This window comes from Hyperolius riggenbachi, chromosome 6 (assembly GCF_040937935.1).
Source record: "Hyperolius riggenbachi isolate aHypRig1 chromosome 6, aHypRig1.pri, whole genome shotgun sequence".
Taxonomy (NCBI): Eukaryota; Metazoa; Chordata; class Amphibia; order Anura; family Hyperoliidae; genus Hyperolius; species Hyperolius riggenbachi.
This window is the reverse complement of record NC_090651.1, coordinates 153,587,326-153,614,134: the sequence shown is the minus strand read 5'-3', so window position 1 is coordinate 153,614,134 and position 26,809 is coordinate 153,587,326. Positions and strand designations below refer to the sequence as shown.

Here is a 26,809-nt window from a genome sequence, read left to right as displayed (position 1 = left end):
GAGGAGATGGAGAGTACGTCTGCATCCAGCTTTGTGCAGATGGCCTCTTTCATGTTGTCCAGCCAAACTCAAGGCGAATGACCTGTACTGGGTGGCCACGCTACTAGACCCTCGGTACAGGCACAAAGTAGCGGACCTGTTACCAACTCAACACAAGGTGGAAAGGATGCAGCACTTGCAGAACAAGCTGTCAATGATGCTTTATAATGTGTTTAAGGTTGATGTGGCAGCACAACGCACTCAAGGTACCACTGGCAGTAATCCTCCTCCTCCCAAGTCCACGTAGGCAAGGACAGGACGCTCCAGCGATCTCAGGGTGATGTCGGACATGCGGACATTCTTTAGTCCAACTCCTCGCCATAGTCCTTCCGGATCCACCCTCCACCAACGCCTGGACCGGCAGGTGGCCGACTACCTGGCCTTGAGTGTGGATGTAGACACTGCGAGCAGCGACAATGAACCCTTGGACTACTGGTTGAGCAGGCTTGACCTGTGGCCAGAGCTGTCCCAATTTGCCATACAATTTCTCTCTTGCCCTGCCGCAAGCGTCCTGTCAGAAAGGACCTTCAGTGCAGCTGGAGGCATTGTCACTGAGAAGAGAAGTCGCCTAAGTCACGACAGTGTTCAGTACCTGACCTTTATCAACATGAATGAGGCATGGATCACGGAGGGCTACTGCACGACCGAAGACTAAGTCAGTCCCCACACACAGCATCTCTGCCTGCAGGCCACTTGCCTTCTCCGCCACCACCAACAGGGTCCAGGACTCTAGGCGGATTCGTGAATTTTTAAGGCCGCTGCTAGCAGCGGCCGCTACACTGATTTTTCTGGTGTGTGTACATGCCTGCCTAATTTTTCTGGCTGCACTGCGGGCGGCTGCAACAAAAAAACAAAAGGCATGTACATGTGCCCATCCCCCTTCGTGATCATTACCTTGCCGCGGTGAAGGGGCTTGCGTATCACAATGAAGCAATGAATGCCGGCTATTTGAGTGTCTCGGGTGGGGGTGGCACACAAAAGATAATAAGGTCGTTGCTTGATTGTGGTCAGACCAAATTTGATCAGCTGGACAGTCACTGTTGTTCAATCATTGAGCTACTACAGCCCGGCGACCATATGGGCTTGAAAACCACCACGGCCTACACTCTCGCCACGGTGCGCACCAGTCCAGCACGGCCATCACTACGCTAACAGTTGTTTGCGGTGCGTTACACAGTGAGTTTGGTGTGTCAGTGTGAAGCAGAACTCTGATTACACTCCCTGATTGATGTATACACATGCAAGATGTTTTAAAGCACCTTAGGCCTGCAATTTAGCATTCAATGTGATTTCTGCCCTTAAAACGCTGCTTTGCGTGAAATCCAGATTTTTCCCCGGGACTTTGGGCATGTATCCCACTCCGCCATGCCCCCCTCCAGGTGTTAGACCCCTTGAAACATGTTTTCCATCACTTTTGTGGCCAGCATAATTTTTTCTATTTTTCAAAGTTTGCCTCTCCATTGAAGTCTATTGCGGTTCGCAAACTTTTACGCGAACCAAACCTTCCGGGAAGGTTCGCGAACCAAAAAACGGAGGCTCGTTACATCACTAATCTCCGGGCGCCGTTTTAAAACGTTAATAATCTCCGGGTGCCCTTTTTTCCTGTTCGGCACCCATCAAACGATATTTATGGTAGTGAATGGTGGCACCCTTTTTGTCCACTTGCCTCATGCACCCAAATTTCCTGTCACCGAGCATACCACCCGACTAAAGTGTAAAGTATTCATTTTGGATTTCTTTCAATCCGTGTCAAGTTTATACATTCTTTAAATGTTCCTACAGAGAACCTAAGGGCCCATTTCCAATAGTGAATGAGATCCGAAGGGATGCGATGCAGCTTCACTTCCAAACCAATTCGCGTCACTTCTGCGTCGGGAGCTGTGGGCGCCCCTAGGAGTAAATGGGATACGGATGTGGCCATGCGAGAATTTGCAGCATGCTCCAGATTCTCAGATCACTCTACACTGCTCCACATAACCAGCATGCAATGGAAACTGTTTTATTGCCGTGCACTGTTTTCAGTTCGGCCACGGTGTGATTCGGCTATATAGCCGCATCCCACCGGGTGTAGTGGAAACAGGCCCTAATGTTGGCAGAGATGCTTTAGAAGTTCTGTTGCTCTAGACAGGGTTTGCAATTTTGGATGCAAATGTATGCAGCTTGAATATGAACCAATCAAATCCTGCTGAGGTAAAATTTGGTCCATTTTCAAGCTGCATAAATTTGCATGAAACATTTGCTGTATCCCACATCAACTCAAAATGATTTGCATCTCATCCCATCCCTAGTTCTAGAGCAGTGTTTCTCAAACCTGTCCTTGTGACTCCCCAACGGTGCATGTTTTTCAGGCAACATCACCTATGGACAGGTGGGGTAATAAGTGTCTGAGCAAGGTGGATTCCATGTGGGTAGGAACACATTACGCAGAATTGCACATGCATTTTCCACTATGTGCTATGGGGAAAACTCATGCAATTCTGCCTAGTGTGTTTCTACCCTGTAGCTGCGACCCTAATTACCCCACCTGAGCATAGGTGAGGTTGCCTGCAAAATATGCACCGTTGGGGGAGTCACGAGGACAGGTTTGAGAAACACTGCTCTAGAGGAATTGTATTGAGAAATTGCTCTATTGCTCTGTTACGGATTTATGGACTGTCCTAGTATATAATGGACTATATTTGTTGTGAATCATATGTATGTAATGATATGACTATAATGGATTGTTATATATATATTGCATAATTGTGGAGGTATATAGTTAGGATGATACTCATTTTTTTCTTCATTAAAAGGTTGAGAATTGATTTTGCAGAGCCATGGATGCTTGAATATTATGTGCGCTCTATTCTCCCTTTATTTATTGTTTTCACGCTGCTCTTTTTGTCCCTCTGCGCGCTCCATAGACTTATGCTTCCTGCGTTCCAGCGTGGTCTACTTCCTGCTCGCATCCTATTTTCTCCGCATTGGACGGTGTCTATTGGATGGATCATGTGGTGCGCGTGCGGCGCCCACGTGACCACCCGACTAGCACTATATTTATCCGGCATTGAGGCCGGAATGACACGGGACCCCCTACTCTTGAGAAAGCGGCGTGACAGCCGTGATACTGGTAGAGTAGTCTGCCGGGGGCTTCTCCACTGTCCTGGACACCTCGCTGGTTCTGTATTACCACTGGGTCATGTAAGCCTCTCTCTCTCCTCCGTTCACCCTGCGCTGCTGCGGCGGTCCCAGCATCAATGCACTTTATATTCAGCATCCATAGGCTGATCATTATATTTATTGCACTGCTATTTAATTTTTGTGCACATATTCTTTTTACATAGGTGATTGTCTACTTGTTCAATATATGTGTGTGTATATATTTATTTTTTCACTTATGCACTTTGTTGTGGCAGGCTTGCTGAACCCGGGTTCAATCCCTGTGGCAGCTCTTATCTGAGCTACCCAGGTGATTTCATTAATATTACCATATTTTGGTCTTTATTCATTCAAACTTATGTGATATCCATTACCAATGATAGGAAGTGTTCACATGGTTTTTAGATGTTTTTTAAACTGTATTATGGTGCTTTGTGAAGATGAATAAACTTTGTTATATTTTTTGAACATAATATAAGTGTGGTGCTGTATCTGGTCATACCTTGTAGCACCTTTAGAATTTAGTCTTAAAACAATTCAGATCTTCACTGAAAATAAAAATATCAGACATTACTAATGTTCAATTTGCCATTAGTACCACACATGCAATTAGTTATTTCAAAGTTTATGTTCAGTTCAGGTTTGTTATAAATTTGCATGCAAACCAAAATGATTTGCCTCTAATTGACCATCTCTGCTCTGATAACTACACACTGTTCCACATGAATATAGATAAACTATTCTTTGACCTAAGTTACATGAGCATTTTTAGGACACTAAAAGTTAAATTTCCAAATCCCACATAGCAATGACACATGTATATTCGGAAGCAGGAAAAAAGGGCGCAGGCCGCTAGTGGACAAAAAGGGCGCCGCCATTCACTCTCATAATAAATAACGTTTAATGGGCGCCGAGCAGGAAAAAGGGCGCAGGACATAAATAACGTTTACAAACGGTGCCAGGAGATTTTTAATGATTTATAAGTGTGCTTGTGGTAATTTACGCTTATAAAATGCACCCGTGCCGAATAACGTTTATAAAAATACTAAACATATTTATCTTATTTAACTAATTAAAACATTATTTAAAGTTTTATCCCTTACTATTTGTAAAACATTATTATTCACAAAATAAAGCGATCAGTACGTAACGTAAATTGCAAAATATTTTTTGCATCCACAATTAGTAAAACATTATTATCCACATAATAAAGGGGGGGTCTTAGGTTTAGGCACCACCAGGGGGGTCTTAGGTTTAGGCACCAACAGGGGGGTCTTAGGTTTAGGCACCAACAGGGGGGTCTTAGGTTTAGGCACCATCAGGGGGGTCTTAGGTTTAGGCACCACCAGGGGGGTCTTAGGTTTAGGCACCACCAGGGGGTCTTAGGTTTAGGCACCAACAGGGGGGTCTTAGGTTTAGGCACCAACAGGGGGGTCTTAGGTTTAGGCACCGACAGGGGCGTCTTAGGTTTAGGCACCACCAGGGGGGTCTTAGGTTTAGGCACCAACAGGGGGGTCTTAGGTTTAGGCACCACCAGGGGGGTCTTAGGTTTAGGCACCAACAGGGGGGTCTTAGGTTTAGGCACCAACAGGGGGGTCTTAGGTTTAGGCACCAACAGGGGGGTCTTAGGTTTAGGCACCAACAGGGGGGTCTTAGGTTTAGGCACCAACAGGGGGGTCTAGGTGTTAGGGGTAGGTACAGGGAGGGTTACTTAGGCACCAACAGGGGGGTCTTAGGTTTAGGCACCAACAGGGGGGTCTTAGGTTTAGGCACCAACAGGGGGGTCTTAGGTTTAGGCACCAATAGGGGGGTCTTAGGTTTAGGCACCAATAGGGGGGTCTTAGGTTTAGGCACCAACAGGGGAGTCTAGGGGTTAGGGATAGGTACAGGTAGGGTTCTGTGTAAGAGTAGGCTTAGGTATAGTTTTAGTAAAATTTTAGTAATAATTACTAATGTTTTACAACACTTATTACGAACGTAGTTATATTTATATCATCGTTATAAAGAATATTTTCAGATTTTATTATAAGAACAAACCGTAAATGAAGGTTATTCACAATAATATAGAATTATAACAATTAAACATATATTATTGTTTTTTTAATAAACGTAATTATAAGTTTAACTTTAGAAACAGGGAAGATTAACGTTTTCACAATTTCCGATTTCATAAACATTATTTAATGATTTATAATTTTGTTAAACATTATTTGTAAACGAAATATAGCACACTATTTTTATAAACCCTATTAATGATTAATTATTATTTAGAGTTTACACCCCGCACCCTTTTTGTCCGGGCGCCCTTTTTGTACGTACGCTGTTTATTCACCCTAATGATCTGTGAAACAGATTGACAATTCCTCTGCAGCCACCCTTCATTGCATATTAGGTAAGGAGACATGTCAGTCAAGTCAATTAGCAGTAGGCTTGTGTGCCCGCTTTCTGCATGCAGTCAGAGGCAATTTTTAGTCAATCATTCTAAAGTTAATAGAAGCTAAAGACAAATGTAATTATGTTTTTATGTATATAAAACTCGACTTTATTCATAGTATTATTATTTTTACCTATACCTTTTCAATCATCAAACCACAAAATGCCAAATGATTCATTGAATTACATAAACAAATACACAATTTCTTACCTCTCCAACAATATGGACAAACTTACATAAACCTCATGGCTTTTTCTTCTAGGTTCCTGTGTATTACAAGATTTAGAGATGATGCAACGTAACATCTTGTATAGTCATAGTCATGAGATAGGAAATGGAGAAACAATTGAGTTTGAATGTACTGAAGGAACTTTAGCGGAAGGAAAACTGGAGGCGAAGTGCGATAACGGCAATATAAATTATCCAAATTGTGTCTATGCACGTAAGTTTATGTTCATACTCTCTACTATTATTATGCAGTATTTTGCATGAAATCAGTGCTTCTCAACAATATTACAGCCATGAACTTATTGTGATTAATATCATCTCAGAAACCCCTTGTTAAATACAGTGAAAGAGAGAAGCATTTGATCCCCTGCTGATTTGTCCATTTGCCCTCTGACCAAGAAATAACAAGTCTATAATTGTAATGGTAGGTTTATTGTAGCTGTAAGAGACAGAATAACAACAAAGAACCCTCAAAATGTAGTGCCCCAAAATCAAAGCTTTATGCACATTGTAAATGAGTGATATTAGTATTTTATCCCCTATCAAAAGATCAAGATTTCAGGCTCCCAGGAGTGTTCATTGTAGTACCCTCTGTAAACCCTCATACACATGCATGACTAAAGTAAGCTCAGGCAGCCGATAACTACTGTCTCAGCTGATAGTCAAGCATGTGTACAGAGGCCCCCGACTGCTGCACTGCAAGTGATCCACCCAGCAGATCAACTTAGCTGACGGAAGGCCAACTTCTTTGTGCATGCTGCTCCCTCGCTTTCCTTGTGACATTACATAAGCACTGCTCCCCATATAGCAACAGAACACATTGTCAGCTACACAGCTGATTCTGCGTCTGCACAGGCCAGCCCAGTGATGTTGCCCAAGGAGATAGAGTCATGATCCCTGATGGGTGACAGCAGTCAAAGGTGTGTACGCACCTTAAAGAGGAATTATAAGGTCCTTAACTTCTCACCACCAGTGTATAGAGAACATCCACTTTGTAGGGAAAAAAACTGCCTTTTATTTCCATTTGAATCCAAAAAAATGCCCCCCCCCCTTAAAGGCTGAAGCCACGCCCACCTGGAGTCTACACTCATGGCTGTATATTAATTAGCTCCCAGCAGGACTTCATCATCATCAATAAGATACACCTTCTGGCTGCAGAGAGAAGAATGAGTGATGCCAGCATCAGCTTTCACACAGCACCAGCAGCATCAGCTGAGGCTGCTGGTGCTGTGTGAAAGCTGACACTGGCATGACTCATTCTTCTCTCTGCAGCCAGAAGTGTCTCTTATTGATGACATGAAGTCCTGCTAGGAGCTAATTAATATACAGCCATGGATGTAGACTCCTGGTGGGCGTGGTTTCAGCCTTTAAGGGGGGGAAACAAAATTATTTGGATTCAAATGGTAATAAAAGCCAGGGTTTTTGCCTACAAAGTGGATGATCTCTATACACTGGTGGTGAGCAGTTAAGGACCTTAAAGTTCCTCTTTAACTACCTCAAGACTGCATCACGCCAATGGGCGTGACCGCGGCGGCAGCCCCAGGGCCGCTTAATGCCAATTGGCGTCAAGTCCTGGAGCTGGCTACTGCAGGAGATCGCATGCAGGCTGTGCGCGCATCTCCTGCTTGGGAGGCAGAGCTCGGCCCCGCCTTCAGTCTCTGATCGGCGATCGCCGCTCGGGAGACCGTTAGACGGCGAAACCGGCGTCAATTTACTGGGTACAGCACTGCGATCTGCAGCAGTGCTGTACTGGGGATAGCCGTGTGACACGGCTGTCCCCCGTAGCAAAATCGCGTCCGCGAACGTCGGGGAATCGCCGGTTTTGCGATTCAGCAATCGCTAGCGTTCAGCGTGAACGCTAGCGACTGCAGGTGGAAAAGAGCCCTTAAAGACAACTGTCCACAAAAGCAATTAATCAGTTAAATTCCATACTAGCCACCATGGCCAAAACCAAAGAGCTGTTCAAGGATTTGAGATGTTTAGTTGGATGGAGGGGAATCTTGTGGTCGCAATGTTGGCGTGCCTTATTTTGGTGCTGTGGGGATTTATGAGGCCTTTTCTCGCAGCATGGCATGGATCATTTGCCTCAGAAGAAGCCCTAATGTCCTGAACCGCTGTCAGGCATACAGTGCCCCTCCACCCACATGTTGCACTGTGCATTCCCACATGTTGCACTGGTAAACAAGGTGTTTGCATAATAAGCCGCAGCAGTGCTGGATCATTTTCTCCTTTCCACACATTATTATAATTATACAGTGCTGACTTCTGCCACAATGTTTTATAGAGTATACAGCCATGTCACGAACCGTCCCTCAGAGAACCTAACAGTCCAAGGCCTTATTTTGGCAGTATCCAATTAAGTTATGAGTATTTATTTATGATTTTGCATATTGAGTCCGACCCAATTCACTTTTTCTTATAAGTTTTCTCATAGGAGATTTTTTTTCTTCATTTGTTTAAATAGTTTTTCAGCACTTTGCAATTACAAAAGTACCAAAAAGTAAGTGAAAAAGTACTGTCAAAATTATTCTTAGAATTGTCTTGCTTGCGGTTGGCTTAACCTCCTGGGCGATACAATAATATCGCCAGGGGGCGGCGCAGCACTTTTTTTTGTTTAATTTTTTTAATTATGTAGCTAGCTTAGCGCTAGCTACATGATAGCCGCTGTGCAGCGGCATCCCCCCACCCCCTCCGATCGCCTCCGGCGATCAGAGAAAACAGGAAATCCCATTCAGAACGGGATTTCCTGTTTGGCTTCCCCCGTCGCCATGGCGAAGATCGGGATGACGTCAACGACGTTGTGACGTCAGAGGGAGTCCCGATCCACCCCTCAGCGCTGCCTGGCACTGATTGGCCAGGCTGCGCACGGGGTCTGTGGGGGGGCGGCGTAGCACGGCGGGTAGCGGTGAATCAGCGCGGAGCGGCGGCATTCGGTATATAAATGCTGAGAAATCCACTGCGGCAGTTTACCCCAAACTCAGCTTGGGATTATCGCCCAGAGGGTTAAAGGGCTTTTATTGATAAGATATAAAAATATCACCTAGGAGTAAACTTGGAGAAAAAAATGAATTGGATCAAGCCTGTTGAGAGTAAAAACAACAACAAATAACATTTGTAAAGCGCTTTTCTACCGTAGGACTCAAAGCGCATAAGCATGGCTCAGACCATTGTGGTACAGAGGAAGAATTTTATAAGTCCAGAAATGCCAGGCTAAACAGGTGGCTTTTCAGTCTGGATTTGTATAGCTCCAGGGATGGTGCTGACTTTACTGGGTGTGGCAGGGAGTTACAAAGAGTAGGGGCAGCATGACAGAAGGCTCTGTCTCTAGATTTTTTGAGGTGCACTCTAGGAGTGACCAAGTTTATAGAACTTGCTGATCTGAGGTTGTGAGAGATGTGGTGCAGCTTCAGCAAGTCCTTCATGTATCCAGGGCCCAGATTGTGCAGGGATTTGAATGTCAGCAGTCCAATCTTGAAGAGTATTCTTCATTCTACTGGTAGCCAGTGCAGTGGTCGAAGGATCGGTGTAATGTGACAGTGGCGAGGCTGGTTTGTTAGCAATCTGGCAGCAGCATTCTGCACTAATTGCAGGCGACGCAGGTCCTTTTTGGGGAGGCCAGCATTAAGGGCATTGCAGTAGTCCAGCCGTGATGTGATGAAGGCGTGAACTAGGGTTGGAAGATCCTCTGGGGGAATCAGATGTTTAATCTTTGCAATGTTCTTCAGATGAAAGTAGGAAGATTTAACTACAGATGAAATTTGGTTTCTGAAACTCAATTCCCCATCGATTAGTACTCCAAGGCTGCGCACAAGGTTGGAGCTATTTATGTCCGAATTCCCAATCCTGATTGGCGTTGCTTTAGGATAGAGCTGTTTTGATGGCGAGCTAGCTTTGGACAAAAAGGACCTCAGTTTGTCAGCATTCAGTTTCAACCAGTAATCATTCATCCATGCCTGTAGCTCAGCTAAGCAAGAATTTATTTTTGGAGTAGGGTCTGTTCCACCAGGTTTGAAGGACTGGTGTAGCTGTGTGTCATCGGCGTAGCAGTGGTACGTTAGAAAATGTTTTTTTTTTTTTTAACACTTTCTCTTATTTATTTTTTTCATTCGCAATATCTTCAAAGTTGCGGACAAAGCGTATGGATACAAGTGCATAGTTCCAATTTACATAAAACTGCCTGACAAGTGTTTCATGGCCAAAAGCTGCTTCCTCAGAGGCACACTGTATACAAACATCAACTATGGACCAAAGGCAAGTACACCCGCAATCTGTGTTCTACAGGTCTCTTGCAGTTCATGTGAGCACGGAATCGCTGCGGAGCACGGTTTCTCTGTAGAACACAGATTGCGGGTGTACTTGCCTTCGGTCCATAGTTGATGTTTGGATACAGTGTGCCTCTGAGGAAGCGGCTTTTGGCCGTGAAACACGAGTCAGGCAGTTTTATGTGAATTGGAACTCTGAACTTGTACCCATACGCTTTGTCCGCAACTTTGAAGATATTGTGAATGAAGAAAAAAATAAGAGAAACTATTTAAAAACAACACATTTTCTGAAGATTAATTTTGGTCTGTAGCCTGTAGGGGTGGCACAGGACTACTCATTTTTATTGTGATTATAGTGCTGTTGAGAGTAAACCAACAGAAAGATTGGAAGGACATACCAACACAATAGATCGTGTCCTGGTGAAGATTTGGACCTGAGACTAGTGCTGCAAGGCGACAGTCTTTCCACTATACCTCCTATGTGGTATAAGATTCCAACCCACACTGGGTTCATAAGTAAATTAGAAGTTGTGTGATTGCAGTCTCATGCAGGTGCCTGCAGTAAGGCCTATTTTTATTTTCCTAAATAAGCCCAGGCTATCCTGGATCTATTTTAAAAAGAAAACTGGGTGGCTGTTGCATATGCAACTGTGGTCACACAAGCCTCTCAGCAACCCTGATTATAGTCTGATTTGGTCCAGGTGAAGGTTAGACACCCCAATCACTAAGCAGCAGACCAGGTTTGCTATACAACTAATCATATACCCACTGGAGATTCTAAAAATCGCCTAAGAAGTCTTATTAAATCAGGTCTAGTCACTAGTGTACTGGATCCGTTAACACCTGCTTCTTCTCAGCTGTCAAGTCATAAAGTACTGAACCATTTGCTAAAGAATACAGCAACCTCTTTTCCAGTTCTCTGAAGATATGAATGAACTCATATGGAATTCATGTTTTTCATTTCTAGCTCCCTGTGTATTGCAAGAGGACGAAATGGACGCAAGCAATATTAAGTATGATGAAAGCACTAAACAGATTAGAAGTGGGCAAACCATCATATTTACATGTGCTGAGGGAATGATAGAAGAAAAAGAAGAAAGTCTAGTGGCAACATGCATAAATGGCAATATAAAGTATCCAAAATGTGTAATTCCAAGTAAGTTTATATTGGACATCCTAGATTTATTATTGTTATCTTTTATATAGAAAGTTCAAACATAGTATAATTATTGAATTAGGGCCAGTTCACATGGGCGGTGAATGCGGCATTTGATTTGACAGAGTGTGTGTGTGTGTGTGTGTGTGTGTGTGTGTGTGTGTGCGTGCGTGCGTGCGTGCGTGTGTGTGTGTGCACCTCTGACTGATGATTTCACTCACTGTATGGCTAACTATCTTTTTTTTTTTAAGAAAAATTTTGAGATCAAAGAAGGTCAGTATATTATATTTTTTTTTTTGTGTACACATTGGTTGTTTGTAGTTATGTAAATGTCTTTATTTACAGGTGATAGGTTATAACAAGATGGTCAGTATTTTCTTTGGGTCCAGAAATGCAATGTACAGAATGTCTTTTTTTTTTTCCTTAAAGAGAACCCGAGGTGGGTTTGAAGAATGTTATCTGCATACAGAGGCTGGATCTGCCTATACAGCCCAGCCTCTGTTGCTATCCCAAACCCCCCTAAGGTCCCCCTGCACTCTGCAATCCCTCATAAATCACAGCCACGCTGCTGACAAACAGCTTGTCAGAGCTGGCTGTGTTTATCTCTATAGTGTCAGTCTGCTGCTCTCCCCGCCTCCTGCAGAACTCCGGTCCCTGCCTGCATCCCTTCTCTCCCTGCTGATTGGAGGGAAGGGATGGGGCAGGGACCGGAGCTATGCAGGAGGCGGGGGAGCAGCCGAGACTGACACTACAGATGTAAACACAGCCTCACAGCACGGCTGGGATTTATGGGGGATTGCAGAGTGCAGGGGGACCTTAGGGGGGTTTGGGATAGCAACAGAGGCTGGGCTGTATAGGCAGATCCAGCCTCTGTATGCAGATAACATTCTTTAAACACACCTCGGGTTCTCTTTAACCACTTAATGACAAGCTGACTTATAAAAACGTCCTGCTAGAGCCTCTTAATGGCTCCAGGACATTTTTATAAGTCAGACAGTGCTGCTGCCGCTGTGCGCCTGCACGTGTGCGCCCCCGCGTGTGCACGTGCATTCCCGTGCACATGAAAATAGTGGGAAAAAAATACATCTTTATTTCCAACTACTATATTGTCACCGTACTTTGTACTAGGGACATAATTAAAATCTTGTGATAACCAGAACAAATAGGCAGATAAAATGTGTCGGTTTTATGCACAGCAGCAGTGTTTCTACTAAAACTATAGGGGATGAAATTGGAGAAATAGTGTATTTTTTCCCTTTAAAATGTACAGAAAATAAAGTAATTACTGAAAAGAAATATCAACCCCAAAAAGCCCAATTGGTGGTGAAAAAACAAGCTATTTCATTGTGATTAGTAGTGATTAAGCTATTGGCAAATGAAAGGGATGAGCACTGAAAGGTGAATATCGCTCTTGTCAGTTAGGGTAAAAACGCCTTTGGGGTGAAGTGGTTAAACAGAACTTGCAAAGTTGTTTAAGCGAACTAGAGTAGTCCTCCCCATTTTGATCAGGCAAACCTAGCCACAGTCAAGATTCCAGACCTCAGTCTCCCAACTTTGTTACAACCAATCAGAGAAGAAACGGGCAGACATAAGACATGGCAGAATTCAAATCCGAGGTTCTGAAATTTGTTTTCGTTTCTATAGAGAAGGATGTAAGATGAAGAGAATGTTGATGATCTGAAGGTTGAATTGTTGAAATAGTTTGGGCAGTTAAAAAAAGAGAGAGAAAGACCGCTCCTTTCCTTTTTGGGCAATCCCTCTTTCCCAGCTGCCTTAAAATCTTCTGCTCCTTACCGATGGTGGGTTTCAACCAAACGTTATAAAATTCAGGATTTTACTACAGATACAGGCATTAAATCCCTAGATTATCTTTGCGAAAAGTTTCATTTTCCTCCCTCTGAGCAGTTCCACTATATGCAAATTACCCATTTTGTGAAACGACATATCGCACATGCGGAATCCCCAATGAGCAGGACCTTCTTCGAGCACATCTGCGACACTAACCCACAAGCACCGGGAGTAATTTCAGCTATATATAGGGAACTAACTCTTACACACTCTCAAAACAAACCGGACTACATACTTAAATGGGAAAAGGAACTGGGCCTCCAAATAGATTATACTGATATGTGTGACATTTGGGAAAATATTCCCAGAATATCCATAAATGCTGACTTAGTTGAGATAAACTATAAGCTATTATTTAAATGGTACCTGGTCCCCCAGAGGGTGGCCAAATACAATAAAAATTGCTCGGGAGACTGTTTCAGAGGGTGCAAAATGATGGGTTCTTTTGCTCACATATGGTGGAATTGTAAAAAAAAGTACGTAGATTATGGATTAGAGTTTGTAATTGGGCTTCATCCCTGATTAATGCCCCAGTCCCATGGAATCCCCTCCATGTTCTCCTAGGCTATCCTTATCCATCTCTATCTCCCGCTCAAAATGCCCTCATTAATTATATTTTCACAGTAACCAAAATTAAAATAGCGGCAGCCTGGAATACTCAATCTCTTTCGTTTGAGACGGTCAAGAATAGGCTTGGCAATATTCTGTTCTTTGAGAAATTGAGAGCCTGTAGGAACGATAATATGAAAACATTTCACAAAATCTGGGATCCATTAAAAACCTACTTATTAACCTCTGAACAAATAGCGATGGTGCATAATCAATGATCTTGTCATGGTCGCTTCTCATAGGCAACGATAGCATACTAGCCTCAATATCCCTCAATCTTTTCACCGTCCCTTCTCTCTTCTTTTCTAACTTTACTTTTCTATACTTTCTAATACCCGTTATATAGCTTTTTTCATCCTCCTACTTATCTCCATTTATGACAATACTGTGGATGCAAGGACGCTAGATTTCTACACTATATAGATACTATGATAACTGTTATATTTGAACGTTTAATTTTTTCCAGTACTTTTGTTGCAGTTAGTACCTAACTGAGTCGTTCCAAGCTTATGCTAGACAATTAGCAAAACCTGACCTCGCTGGAGGTCAGGTTTCATAGCTACAGGTACTAGATAAGATACTGTAGGCTAGTCCTCTCCCGACCCCTTAGGGGTTAAAGATGGTTGATGGACTATCTGATATGACAGCGGATTAGAAATCTTCGTCTGGAGGTCAGGTTTCATAGCTACAGGTACTAGATAAGATACTGTAGGCTAGTCCTCTCCCGACCCCTTAGGGGTTAAAGATGGTTGATGGACTATCCGATACGACAGCGGATTAGAAATCTTCGTCTGACTATGCACTGTAATCGTTGTTCAACTTACAGTTATGTGTAATACAACAACTAGCGTCATATATTTCTTGCTTAAGTTATGATTAGCTCATTGTCAATTGACTATACTGTTCCTGTTTACTAATGTTGATATAAGATTTTGTTGGAAAATTGTTCTGTATTCTTTGCAAAGCCTTTCAATAAAAACGATTGATACAAAAAAAAAAGAGAGAGTGAAAGTGGCAGTCAGGTTCAGCAAGGGTTGCATGGCCTGTTCAGGGTCAGGATCGTGGGCAAGGTCAGTATTATTCTACAATGTTCCCAGGTTCATCAGCTTCTTGTACTCTTATATGTCCATCCCAATATTTATAAACCTACCAATTTGGGCACTCTGGTTCTCAATCTGCACAGCCACCCTCCAGCACAGAGTGAAATGTAGAGAGAAGAGATGGAGACCGTAGTGCAGCAAAGGCCATAGGCACATCTGTAGAGTAAGTTTCTCAAAGTTTTGCTCCAAATGATGCTGTGTCCTTTAACCCATTAGCAGTGTTAATAGAGTTATCTGGTTTGAGATAAGTGCACTGCTTTTAGCATCAAACGGCGTTTGTGTTGTAATTAGTTTGGAACGCTTTAATCCTTTCCTGCTAACATCCTATACAATAAAACCTAACCTGTCCCTGCGTCCGTGGTTTTTTTGCTACTGCGCATGTGCGCAGCACGGACAGCCGTTCGGACAGGAGGACAGAGCCAGGGAACCAGGCAGGTGTGTGTGCGCAGGCTGTCATGTGCGCGTGCACGGGTGCATGTGCACGAGCATGCACACTAATATGTGGCGGTGTCACAAGACACCTGAGGCCCATTTTTAAACTGGCTTAGGTCTACTAGTTAAAGACATAAACTGAAAGGAGAAGTCCTCTATTATTGTCTCACAGTTCCCCCTAGTGTCAAGCCACCATAAATAAACATTACAGCAATACAAATTAGAAGCTAGGCAATCTAAGGCCCCGTTCACACTTGCGTTCTGGGATGCAAACGGACCGGATCCGGATTGAATCCGGACCATATCCGGATTGGAACCTTACGGTTCCGATCCGAATCCGATCCGGACCGTTTGCATCAGGCATGAATACGGCTTCCATCCGGATCCGTGTCGTAAAAATAGAGATATAAACATAACAATTGTTGGGGGGTGGGAGGTCAGCAGAAGGTGCACCTTTACAATCAGGTCCTCCGCTGTTTAGACCTCACCTCCACCTCCGACATACTGCTAAATAGCTCCAGCACGTTAGTCACTGCTGCTTCACTCCAGAAATGCTTGGCCCATGTGTCCCCATCCAAAATGGCCGCTAGAATACGCATAGGAAGTGGGGTAGAACGTCCGGTTTTGATAGCCAGTGTGTTCTGTGCTTTCCATTCCCCATTGGTTTCTATATCCTGATGGTGCAGTCAGGCTCTGGTCTGGGTGCGTGGGCCGGATGATCCGGACCCGAAAAACAGCGCATGTTGGAAAAGTGTCCGGAGTCCGGATCCGATCCGGCTCCGTTCTGTACGGAACGTACGCATGTGAACGTCCGCATAGACTTTGCATTGCTATGCGGAACGTACGTTCCGTTTGTACAGTATACGGTCCGGATCCGATCAGGCGAATCCGGACAGCGAACGCTACTGTGAACCAGGCCTAACAAAGAAGAAGAAAAAAAATGTGCTAAAATAAATTGGCATGGAGCACTTGCAAGCTTCTAAATAAATTGGCTGCTGAAGGGTTCATTAAAAGTTGCAATTTAAATTAAACTTAATTTTTTATATTGGACTATTTGCCATATGTTTCTGTTGCACTTTTTTGTGGTATCTTGTGTTGGCCTGAATTACATTTAACAGCCCATGTCCATTTTGCCACATTTTATTATTTTCCATACATTTTGGATAGAACCTGTATGCTGGCATGTGTGGCTGTCCTCAGTTGGACAATCCTCTTATGGCTGGATTCTCCATTTGTCCTTGGCCATTGCCAGTGCGGACAGAAAATCCCCCATGAGTTGATGGACTGTCTGAGGGCTGGTCACATGTGGCAGTACAGCCTGTGGAGGGACACATACTGATATAGGAATTAGAAGTAGAAACTTGCTTGATTTGGAGCCACGTAGCACTTCACCACTTTGGATAGAACATTATGCATGCTGTCTTGTGTGACCGGTCCTCAGATGGACTATCCTCTCATGGCTGGATTCTCTCTTTGCCCTTGGCGATTGCCAGGGTGAACAAGAAATCCCCCATGACTTGATGAACCATCTAGGCCCAGGACACATGTGGCAGCACAGACAGTGGAGGAATACTGACTGGTGAGTAAATAGTAAATATTTAAGTTGCACTGTGTTTAACCACTTCAGGACCACAGTGGTAAACCCCCCTAAAGACCAGGCTATTTTTTTCATAATTGGCCACTGCAGCTTTAAGGCCAAGCTGTAGTGCCGCACAACACTGCACACTAGTGATCCCCCCCCCCTTTTCTCCCCACCAACAGAGCTCTCTGTTGATGGGGTCTGATCGCCCCCCTCAGTGTTTATTTTTTGTATATAAATATTTATGTGCTTATTTTTAAAATATTTTTTACGATTTTCTTGTTTTTTTTTATTTTTTTACAATCCCTCCCTCCCCCCAGCTAGCCAATCCTGGCGATCGGCTGTCATAGGCTTCTGCCTATGAGAGCCAATCGCTCTCTGATGTCCCAGGGGGACAGCTGTGTCACACGGCTGTCCCCAGTACAGCGCTGCTGCTGCCTGCCGTGCTGTACTATGTGGAAAGACAGCGGTTTCGTCGTCTAACAGTCTCCCGAGTGATGATAGCCACTTGGAGACTGAAGGTGGGGCAGAGCACCGCCCCCGAGCAAGAGATGCGCGCACAGCCTGCGTGCGATCTCCTGCAAACTACAACCCTAGGACTTGATGCCAATTGGCGTTAGGCGGTCCTGGGGCTGCCTCCGCGGCCACTTCCATTTGCGTGGAGCGGTCTTGCAGTAGTTAAACATGAACAGTCAATTCATACCAATGCTCTGAGCATTTTAGAGCAATGTGACATAATGTCATTAATCTTTTTTTTCACATATTGTAAAAGGATACTATGTATATTTTCATTTTAAAAAATGGAAAAACTGTTTTTAACTTTTATTTTTTATTTACCAAAAAAATTGCAATAACCATTATGTTTGACTTGTTTAAAATATTTTTCTTTGAAAAAAAATTAGAATAAACCTGTTGTAATACATTTTTGTAATAATAATGTATATTTGTGTAGATAACTAATGTCTTTAAACTGTTCTTTGCATAAACATGCATGCATGTACACATGTATGCAGGGGCACATGTGACTAATTTTTGCCAGATGTCTGCTCTAAAATCCTCATGCTTATTCACAGAACAATCCTCATTCCAAAAATTATCATAATACAACATGAATTGCTGATCATTTTTGGAAAATTTTGTAGCGAAGAAAGTTGTCAAGGAATGATCAATCATTCACAGTTTCTCATACAAATGTAATTACTACATTCAGAAAAAAAGAAGCTAGGAAATCTAACAAAGAAGAATAAAAAAAAAACTAAAATAACAGAAATATCATCAAATATCAAACCAATTTTCCTGTCCCATCAAATTAATGCATCTTAAGAGAAATCTATATAGAAGAAACAGGACAATAAACTGTGAATGAACCATCACCACTTTAAATTCGATGAAGGTAAAAGGGACACACCAGTGGACTAAAACTTGGCATGTAAGATCTAAAAGTACTTATGCTTAAAGAGACCCTGTAACAAATTTTTCAGCCTTAGTTCTTCTATCCTATAAGTTCCTATGCCTGTTCTAATCTGCTCTGGCTTACTGCAGTCTTTCCTAACTGCACTGTCTCTGTAATAAATCAATGTATCTTTCCTCTGTCCTGTTTGTCGGGCTAAGGCTTGATTGTGTGGAATGTGCAGGGCTGCTTGTGATTGGTAGAAGTGATACACACCCTCTGCAGGCCCCCTGCACACTCTGAATGACTCACACACTATGCTTAGCTGAGCCTATTAGAAGCTGGTTAGTTTGTTTGTAAACACTGCCTAAAACTGTTAATTACAAGCCAGGATTGCAGCAGAGAGTGGCAGAAACAGCACAGAGGGGCACAGGAGAAAATAATGAATAGAATGGTATGCTTTTTATTGTAAGAATATTAGAGTACAGATTCTCTTTAAGGGTTACTTCGAAAATTATCAATCAAGAAAAAATACAAATTTATGAAAACGTTGAAGACATTAACACACTGGCGCATTCAGCCGGGGGTTACTGATGTCTGGTATACCCCCTTGAGACTCCTGCACTTTAAAAAAAAATTCCCTGAAATCACTGAAGTGGGCAAGCTGGTAAATATACAGAGGCTTGTCTCCTGCAGGGTCTGTGGGAAAAACTCAGCTCTTGCACCATTGTAAAGATTGCATGTGGACAGCTACATAAGGCATTTCACAGGTTTAAAAGGTTTTGACAGTCCCTAAACTTCAGGAGGAAACGAAAAAGGTGTGCAATCTTGCGCTGCTAGGGCCGTAGTCAAGGGTGGTCGAGTAGAGTCACACTTTAGCTGTTCCTCTTAGAGCCCGGCTGTCAGAGGCTTGATCAAAGAAACAAAAAAATAGAGAAGGAGGAGCGCTCCTAGTGTAACATCGCTTTATTAAAACAATTGCGCAATATAAAAATTCACTTACTAGATGTAAGATGAATACAAGCATGTAAAATCCTTAAAATCCTTCCTTGGCGGTTGCACCTCAAACTGCCGTGGCCATCGGAGTCGAGAGGGTCTGGTGGAAAGTGACCCTGAATGCTCCCCCAAGGGAAAACGTGTGCTGGCTGCGTTATTACGCGTTTCGGCGTTCCACGCCTTCGTCAGATAACGCTGCCAGCTTGCACACTAGAGACTTATATACTCTCCATTCGGAAGGAAATGTGTAATGAGGGGTGGGAACTGATTAACTTGTCCCTCCCTTTTTTGGGGGTGGTATTTAAATAAACCTGTCAATAGGTGAACAAACCTGTCATTCATTTATATGTAACAGCCCTAACATGGGCGTTTTAATTGGGAGGAAAGGGATTGGATGAAACCCTGTCTATCTGTAACGGTTGTGGAACTTTCTCCGTGATCAGCGCACAACGCGTGCGCTGACACAGCGGAAATCCTCCACAAGCGTATATTTGCAGGCACCCAGCAAAAGGTGCTACGCACCTGTAGAGGGAAATTCCTGTCGGCAGATGGCGCTGAGGAGTGCAGAGGAACCAATCCTCTGCACCTCCACAAATGCCAGACAGGAATTGTACGAAGCGCAGAACGCAATCGCAAGAGAGGCGATTGCGAATGAGATTGAGCAAAGGGACAGGTTGTATGTGTGTGCGCCAATCCAGTCACCACCCCGCGACCGCGCACACACAACAGCAGATATGAAATAGGAATGCGATCGCGAGAGGTGTGATCGCCAGACGTGACACAAGGCAGATCAGAATAGAATACGAGGGTAGCAAAGGCACAGCAAATAATACAATAAGGAGATATGGAAAATAACAAACGCTAGCTAACCGCGAACACCGCACTCATTCGCAACAGTGCACGCGGTTATGCGCGATCTCCACGTGATAAGCACAATAGAGACAAGCACGCCTAACTAACCATTAACAGACAAACATGAAACAGAGGACGCGAGCGCTTGCTTAACGGTTACCTCATATACTAAACAATTGAATTGGTCACACAGCCTCATAAAGTATACCAAGTACGTTTATTATATCAAAATCATTAAAAGACACCAATCCTCAGACATGTTAGCCATAGGTCAGTATATCCCCCAGATAATCCCCATAAAAACATTTGTTGCGGATGACATATGCAACGCTGACTGCGTATTAATGATTTATCAAGTATTTTAAGTATAAAGGCAAAGCTGTGTCTGGCCAAAGACAACAAACCTGCTGCACTTAAACACGTCCGCGCACTCACTCACCACACATACATGTGCCTTAATATTTGATATGGGGGGCCCCCTTAGGATTGACTTGGATCCCAGCAAAATGGTTCAGTTCACCAAAGTTCCATCAGAACTTGAATATTCACCACTTGGTCAAAGCAAGAAGGGGTAGATCTCACCCATGTCAGATGTAGGTGTCGCATCCTGGAAGCTTCCGTTGGTTCGTCAGGCAGAGTCCTATCAAATGGCCTGGGAGCGTCATACCGCTGGCTCCACCATGCCGCAACTCTCCTCTACGGAAGACGCCAGCCCGGAGTTCCGTGCCTCACGTGTGTGGATGATGCTGCGGTGTACGGTTACCTCACCGAGCCTCCAGCAAGCGTAGCAGACAAGACAGACACACGAAAACAGGGACAAGCGAGAGATAGGATCCACAGCACTAGCGAAAAGTGGCTAGCGCGATCCAGGTACAGAGTAGCAGAACAGAAGGATCCCCAGTGCTAGCGAAAAGTAGCTAGCGCGATCCCAGAAGACAGAACAGAAGGATCCCCAGCGCTAGCGAAAAGTAGCTAGCGTGATCCCAGGAGACAGAACAGAAGGATCCCCAGCGCTAGCGAAAAGTAGCTAGCGCGATTCCAGGAAACAGAACAGAAGAGATAGCTGGTAGCAACCGCTGCACCAGCTATACTCCAAGAACAGAGATCAGAACCATTTCCTGTCGACCACCATAGGGACAGTACAATGGCAACAGGCAAGACAAGACAGAACAGGCAATACGGATAATACAACCTGACTGGGCTAGAAGGGGAGCCTAAAGCAACCCCCAGGAATTAACTATACTAGATAGCAATGGCTCAAAAAAGGAGAAATATATACTGTGCACAGGTAAGGCTATTCAGTGCTGGGAGTGCAATCATGCCAGTAAGAAGATAATTCCAAAAATAAGGCAGAGCGGCAATGCACATCCCATACAAAACTTTGCTTTATTCAAAAAATTGTTAAAAAGGCATACATTACATCACATGGGACAAATGGAGAGAGGTGTACAGGCAGTACAGGGAGGTCTACAGCCGTTTCGCGCCATCTGTGTTGTGGCGCATCATCAGGACAACCCACCCCCTCAAAAGTTACCCCTTAAATAGGTTCTTACCATATACAGACTCGTGTAGCCAGTTTCCTCCTCCAGTAATGGCCGCATCGCCGGGCAAGTGCATGGAACGCACGCCAACAGTGGTGTGAGGATTACTTCCTCTATGTGAGACGCATGTCCGGGAATATTGCTTACATCACATCCGGTCGGCGCTACGTAGAAACCAAAAGTGACACGCTGCGCTCCACTTCAAAAACATTTCCTAGCTACGTCGCATCTCGAGCCGTATACTCTATGATGCCATCTTGTGGCCAAAAAAGAGTATAGCAATTCATAAATTCACTTCAGCAATGTAGCCAGCTGGAGGAAGGTGCTACACAATTAAACATATATTCCTTATTAAAATAAACTGAGAAACAAACTTTAAACTTACTTCGAATGGCCCAAGCCTCAATTGGGGGGATGAAAAGTGGAGATAAATTCTCTCAAATATTATTACATTAATATCTAGTTTCTAATTAGTGTTTTTTTTATATATGTATATTATTACTCACCACCCCCAAGAGGAGAGGGCCAGCAAAGCAGAGGCCAAAAAAGAATCTGTAGGAAAAAACAAGGAGAAAACAAATGATTAAAAGAGGGTACAGCTTAGTTACATATTTAAAAACTTCTATCTGAATGACAGATCTTACTATAAACAAGCATCGAATCACTTTAAATGAATACTGAAAGATTGTTCTTCTCATTTAAGCCCAAAGGTCCTACTGCATCAAAAAAGGAAATCCAGAAACTTTCCCTCTGCAGCAGTTTGCGGTGCCAATCTCCACCCCTTCTGTCCCGTCTAACTTGTTCAAGGCCTAAAAATCTTAATTTAGTTACATCACTGTTATGTGCTTGACGAAGATGCTCGATTACCCTTGGGCAACCCTCACCGCTGTGAACAGATCTGCAGTGTGCCTGGTAACGGTCCTTAAGCATGTTGGTAGTCTCACCAACATATATCCTTTGGCAAGGACAAACCAGAGCATATACCAAACCTTTGGTTCTGCAATTGATGAATTGTCTAATCCTGCACCTCTGTCCAAAGCGGTAGAAGGTATCTCCTTGCACTAAAAAGTTGCAACACGAGCACCGTTGGCACCTAAAATTACCCATTGGGCGATTTGACCCTAACCAAGTCTCTGTTAGAGGACTAACAAATTCACTATGGGATAATTTGTCTTTCAAATTCGGGACACGTTTATATGAAACACAAGGAGGAAAAGTGCTCTTATCTTTTAACAATCTATCCTGTTGTATAATCCACCAGTTTTTATTAATGGACTGCTTGATGGTTTCATACATTGGTGAGAAAGAGAAATGCATATAAAACCTCTCTGTTGTTTTCTGATACCCCTTTGGTTTCAACAAAGAAGCTCTCTCTCTCCCTGCTGCTTTGGAGAAGGCCTGATCTATTAATTGTGATTGATAACCTCTACTAGCCAGTCTGGATTTTAAATCTTCTGACTGCATAATAAAGTCCTCCCATGAGCTAGCATTCCTCCGTAAACGGAGGAATTGCCCATAGGGGACTCCCTTGATGGTAGAGGGGGGATGGTAACTAGATGCACTCAACAAAGAGTTGACTGCTGTCTTTTTCCTGAAGGTTTTGGTTAAAATAACCCCTTCTCTAATCTCAATATCCAAATCTAAGAAGTGTAATTGTTGATCCCCCCAATCATAGGTAAAGGTCATATTTACATCATTAGAGTTGACATAATTCATGAATTCAACAAAGTCATTTTCTTGCCCCTCCCAGACAATTAGAATATCATCAATATAGCGGATCCAGAGTTTAATCCGCTCCAGGAACCCATTCCTCGTGGTGTAAATGTGATTGGCCTCCCAGTGGCCCATAAAGAGGCCGGCATACGTGGGGGCCACCGGGCTCCCCATTGCAGTGCCGACCTCCTGATGGTACCACCGGCGGTCAAAGAGGAATGAGTTCCTGGTGAGGACAAACTCCAGACCCGCCTGGACAAACCATTGTAATGCATCATCCTGTATTGCCTCAGGTAGGAAGGTTTTAATAGCCTCCAAACCATCTGGATGACAAATCCTGCTGTATAGCGAGACCACATCAATTGATGCTAGGTGGTAGTTGGGCTGCCACTCAAAATTTCCAAGGATGTTAAGGACTTCAGTGGTATCACCTACATATGAGGGTAAAGATCTTAAAAGTGGTCTCAAATGGAAGTCCAGGAATTGGGACAGGGGTTCAGTCAGGGATCCAATAGCTGAAACGATGGGCCGGCCCGGCGGGTCTACCAAAGATTTGTGTATCTTTGGGATACAATACCACACCGGGCTACGTGGATGTTGTGGTAACAATTTGTTCGCTTCAGATCTGTCTATGGCCCCATCTGCTATACCCCTTGAGAGTAATCTTTTCAACTCCCCTATGTAACCCATAGTGGGATCTGATGATAATTGCGAATAGGTGGATCTGTCCTCCAATTGTCTAAGACATTCTCGTTGATAGTCAGCCGTCAAGAGGACCACCACCCCTCCCCCCTTATCTGCTTCCTTTATCGTTATCTCAGGCCGACACTGAAGCCATCTCAAAGCTTCTTTCTCTGTGTCCGTCAGATTGGGAGGAGCTTTAGGATAAATAAGTGATCTACAGTCCTCTAAGACCCTAAGTTGGAACAATTCAACAGATCCACCTGGTATTGCTGGGGGGTTAAAGGTTGATTTATTACCTATATTGTAGGGCAATTTGCGTTGAGTATCCACCATATTTGGAGTATATGCTTCAGAAAGCTCACAAAGTGTTCTCAGGGTTTCTCTATCCCAATAGTCGTCAGGGGGCCCCACTAGAAGTGGGATAGGCCTTTTTTCCACCTCCACCGGGCAATCAGAACTTTTCTCCCTATTGGCAAAGAATCTATGTAGTGAGAGTTTTCTCATGTTCAAAAAAAGTTCTTGTTCAAATTTAACAAAATCAAAAGGGACAGATGGACAAAAATTCAAACCCTTTCTTAATAGGGAAAAGACTGCCTCCGGCAAATCATCCCCTGATAAATTATAGACTTTTAATTCCTCTTGTTTCTCTCGGATCGTCTCGGGTGTGCTTTGGTCCAGGAAACTTGTTTCAAGATGCCTCTTTGGTTTCCATTTGCCTCTCCTGACCTTCTTCTTTCTAAAGGGAGCTCTTCCTCAGATGATGATCCAGTGCCTCTGATTGAGCCCTGCGACTCATTAAGGGAGTTTGAGGGGGATCCCATTCCTGATCCACTACCAGAGGGATTACGTCTTATGTTTTTGAAGTGGAGCGCAGCGTGTCACTTTTGGTTTCTACGTAGCGCCGACCGGATGTGATGTAAGCAATATTCCCGGACATGCGTCTCACATAGAGGAAGTAATCCTCACACCACTGTTGGCGTGCGTTCCATGCACTTGCCCGGCGATGCGGCCATTACTGGAGGAGGAAACTGGCTACACGAGTCTGTATATGGTAAGAACCTATTTAAGGGGTAACTTTTGAGGGGGTGGGTTGTCCTGATGATGCGCCACAACACAGACGGCGCGAAACGGCTGTAGACCTCCCTGTACTGCCTGTACACCTCTCTCCATTTGTCCCATGTGATGTAATGTATGCCTTTTTAACAATTTTTTGAATAAAGCAAAGTTTTGTATGGGATGTGCATTGCCGCTCTGCCTTATTTCTAGATAGCAATGGCTGACACTCCAGCAGTGTCCATCAGGAACAGACCATGGAAGGGAAATGTCCAGCAAAGCATTCTGGGAACCATAAAGCTCTTATAGTGCCAGTCATCAAAGAAGGCAGGTAGCGGATTTGCATAACGAATGTATGCAAATTCCCCAGCAAGAGAACAGACCAGAAACTTGCAATGGAAAGACAGGTCTCTGTTCCAGAGACCTGCAGCCCACAGACTAGAGGAATGGACAAACAGCTGTCTGCCTCTGCAGCCAGCTGAGCGGATCATCACACTATCAACAGTGTGTTGATTGTAAACATTATGTGTGACCACAGTGATCTTACCTGCAGTGCAAATGGGCTGGTGGCTACCCCGCAGTGCAGCTGGTCCCGCAGAGACTGGCTGCGAGTCTCTTGCCGATGCCTGAATCTATGCGGGAAGGGGGGGCTAATTGGTATGTCTCTGGTTGAGGGGGGATGCCAGGCAGAGGCGTGTTGGGAGGCGGGTCCGGCGTCGTTGAAGCATAATACTATCCCCCAATCTGCCCTTTTTGGATGAGGTGGGTGCGGCCCGATATCCACATATTGGGCCAATAGCAAGCGTCATGTCTACATGATGACCACTGCCATTGGTGGAGGCTCTCGTGATGGAGAGGTGGAGGGGGCGTGGTTAGAGCGCTCGGCGCCGCGTCATCAGCTGTTGTTCGGGTGGCTGCTATGGCAACCCGACTCTCGCAGCTGGAAGGAGATGGAAGGGTGGAAGAAGGCGTGGTTAGAGCGCTCTGCGCCGCGTCATCAGCTGCTGTTCGGGTGGCTGCTATGGCAACCCGACTCTTGAAACTAAAAGGTGAAACGTTGTAACGGTGTGACCTCACAATGCGTCCCTACGGCAGGACGCATTGATCGGGGCGCACTCAGTTAAGTTAAAGTGCATCGGGTGGCTATGTAAACGAGGTTAAAGTGGATCTATGGGAGCAAAGAGGAATAACTCATGGGTGACTAAATGTAACATTGTCCACTCACATATGCCACACAAAGATTGTATCCATGTGCCAAAAATGCCATACAGTATTAAAAACAAAACTGGGATGTTGATAAATGAAAAATAATAAATAAGAAAGAACCATACAAATTAAAAATTAACACATATCAATCAATGAATGTAAATACTGGTAACTAATGTAAAATGAAAAAAGGGGGGAGGGGGAGGAGGGGGTAAAAAGGGAAGGAGGGTATTGGGGAAGGCAAGAGAGGGGGGGGGAGGAAAACAGGGGGGGGGGGGAAGAAAGAAAAGGGGGAGGGGGTGGGAACATAAAAATTATGGGCTGGTTGGCCCCGGAAAGGTGTTTCAGACAAAGTTGGCTGTTTCAACTTCTTCGTTGAGGCCGCAGGGTGCCAAAGTGTTTAACTTGAAGATCCAGTGAGCTTCTTGTTCACACAATTTTCTGAATCTCAGGCCACCTGGTATGTTAGAGGGAATAGTTTCTGGCCCGAGAACTTCTAGAGTGTCCGTGCTCTGACCGTGATTCTCCAAAAAATGTCTAGGGACACTA

At 44.1% G+C, this 26,809-nt stretch overlaps 1 protein-coding gene across 2 annotated transcripts in view; it reads left to right on the top strand.

Annotated features, from left to right (window-relative positions):
- LOC137521184 (coagulation factor XIII B chain-like) overlaps positions 1 to 26,809 on the top strand; it is a 701,298-nt gene that overhangs the window by 542,787 nt on the left and 131,702 nt on the right. For both annotated transcript variants that reach the window (XM_068240112.1, XM_068240111.1), the window contains 2 exons: positions 5,874 to 6,053; positions 11,069 to 11,257. In XM_068240112.1, the coding sequence (XP_068096213.1) occupies positions 5,874 to 6,053; positions 11,069 to 11,257 (369 nt within the window). The remainder of the gene's footprint in view (positions 1 to 5,873; positions 6,054 to 11,068; positions 11,258 to 26,809) is intronic.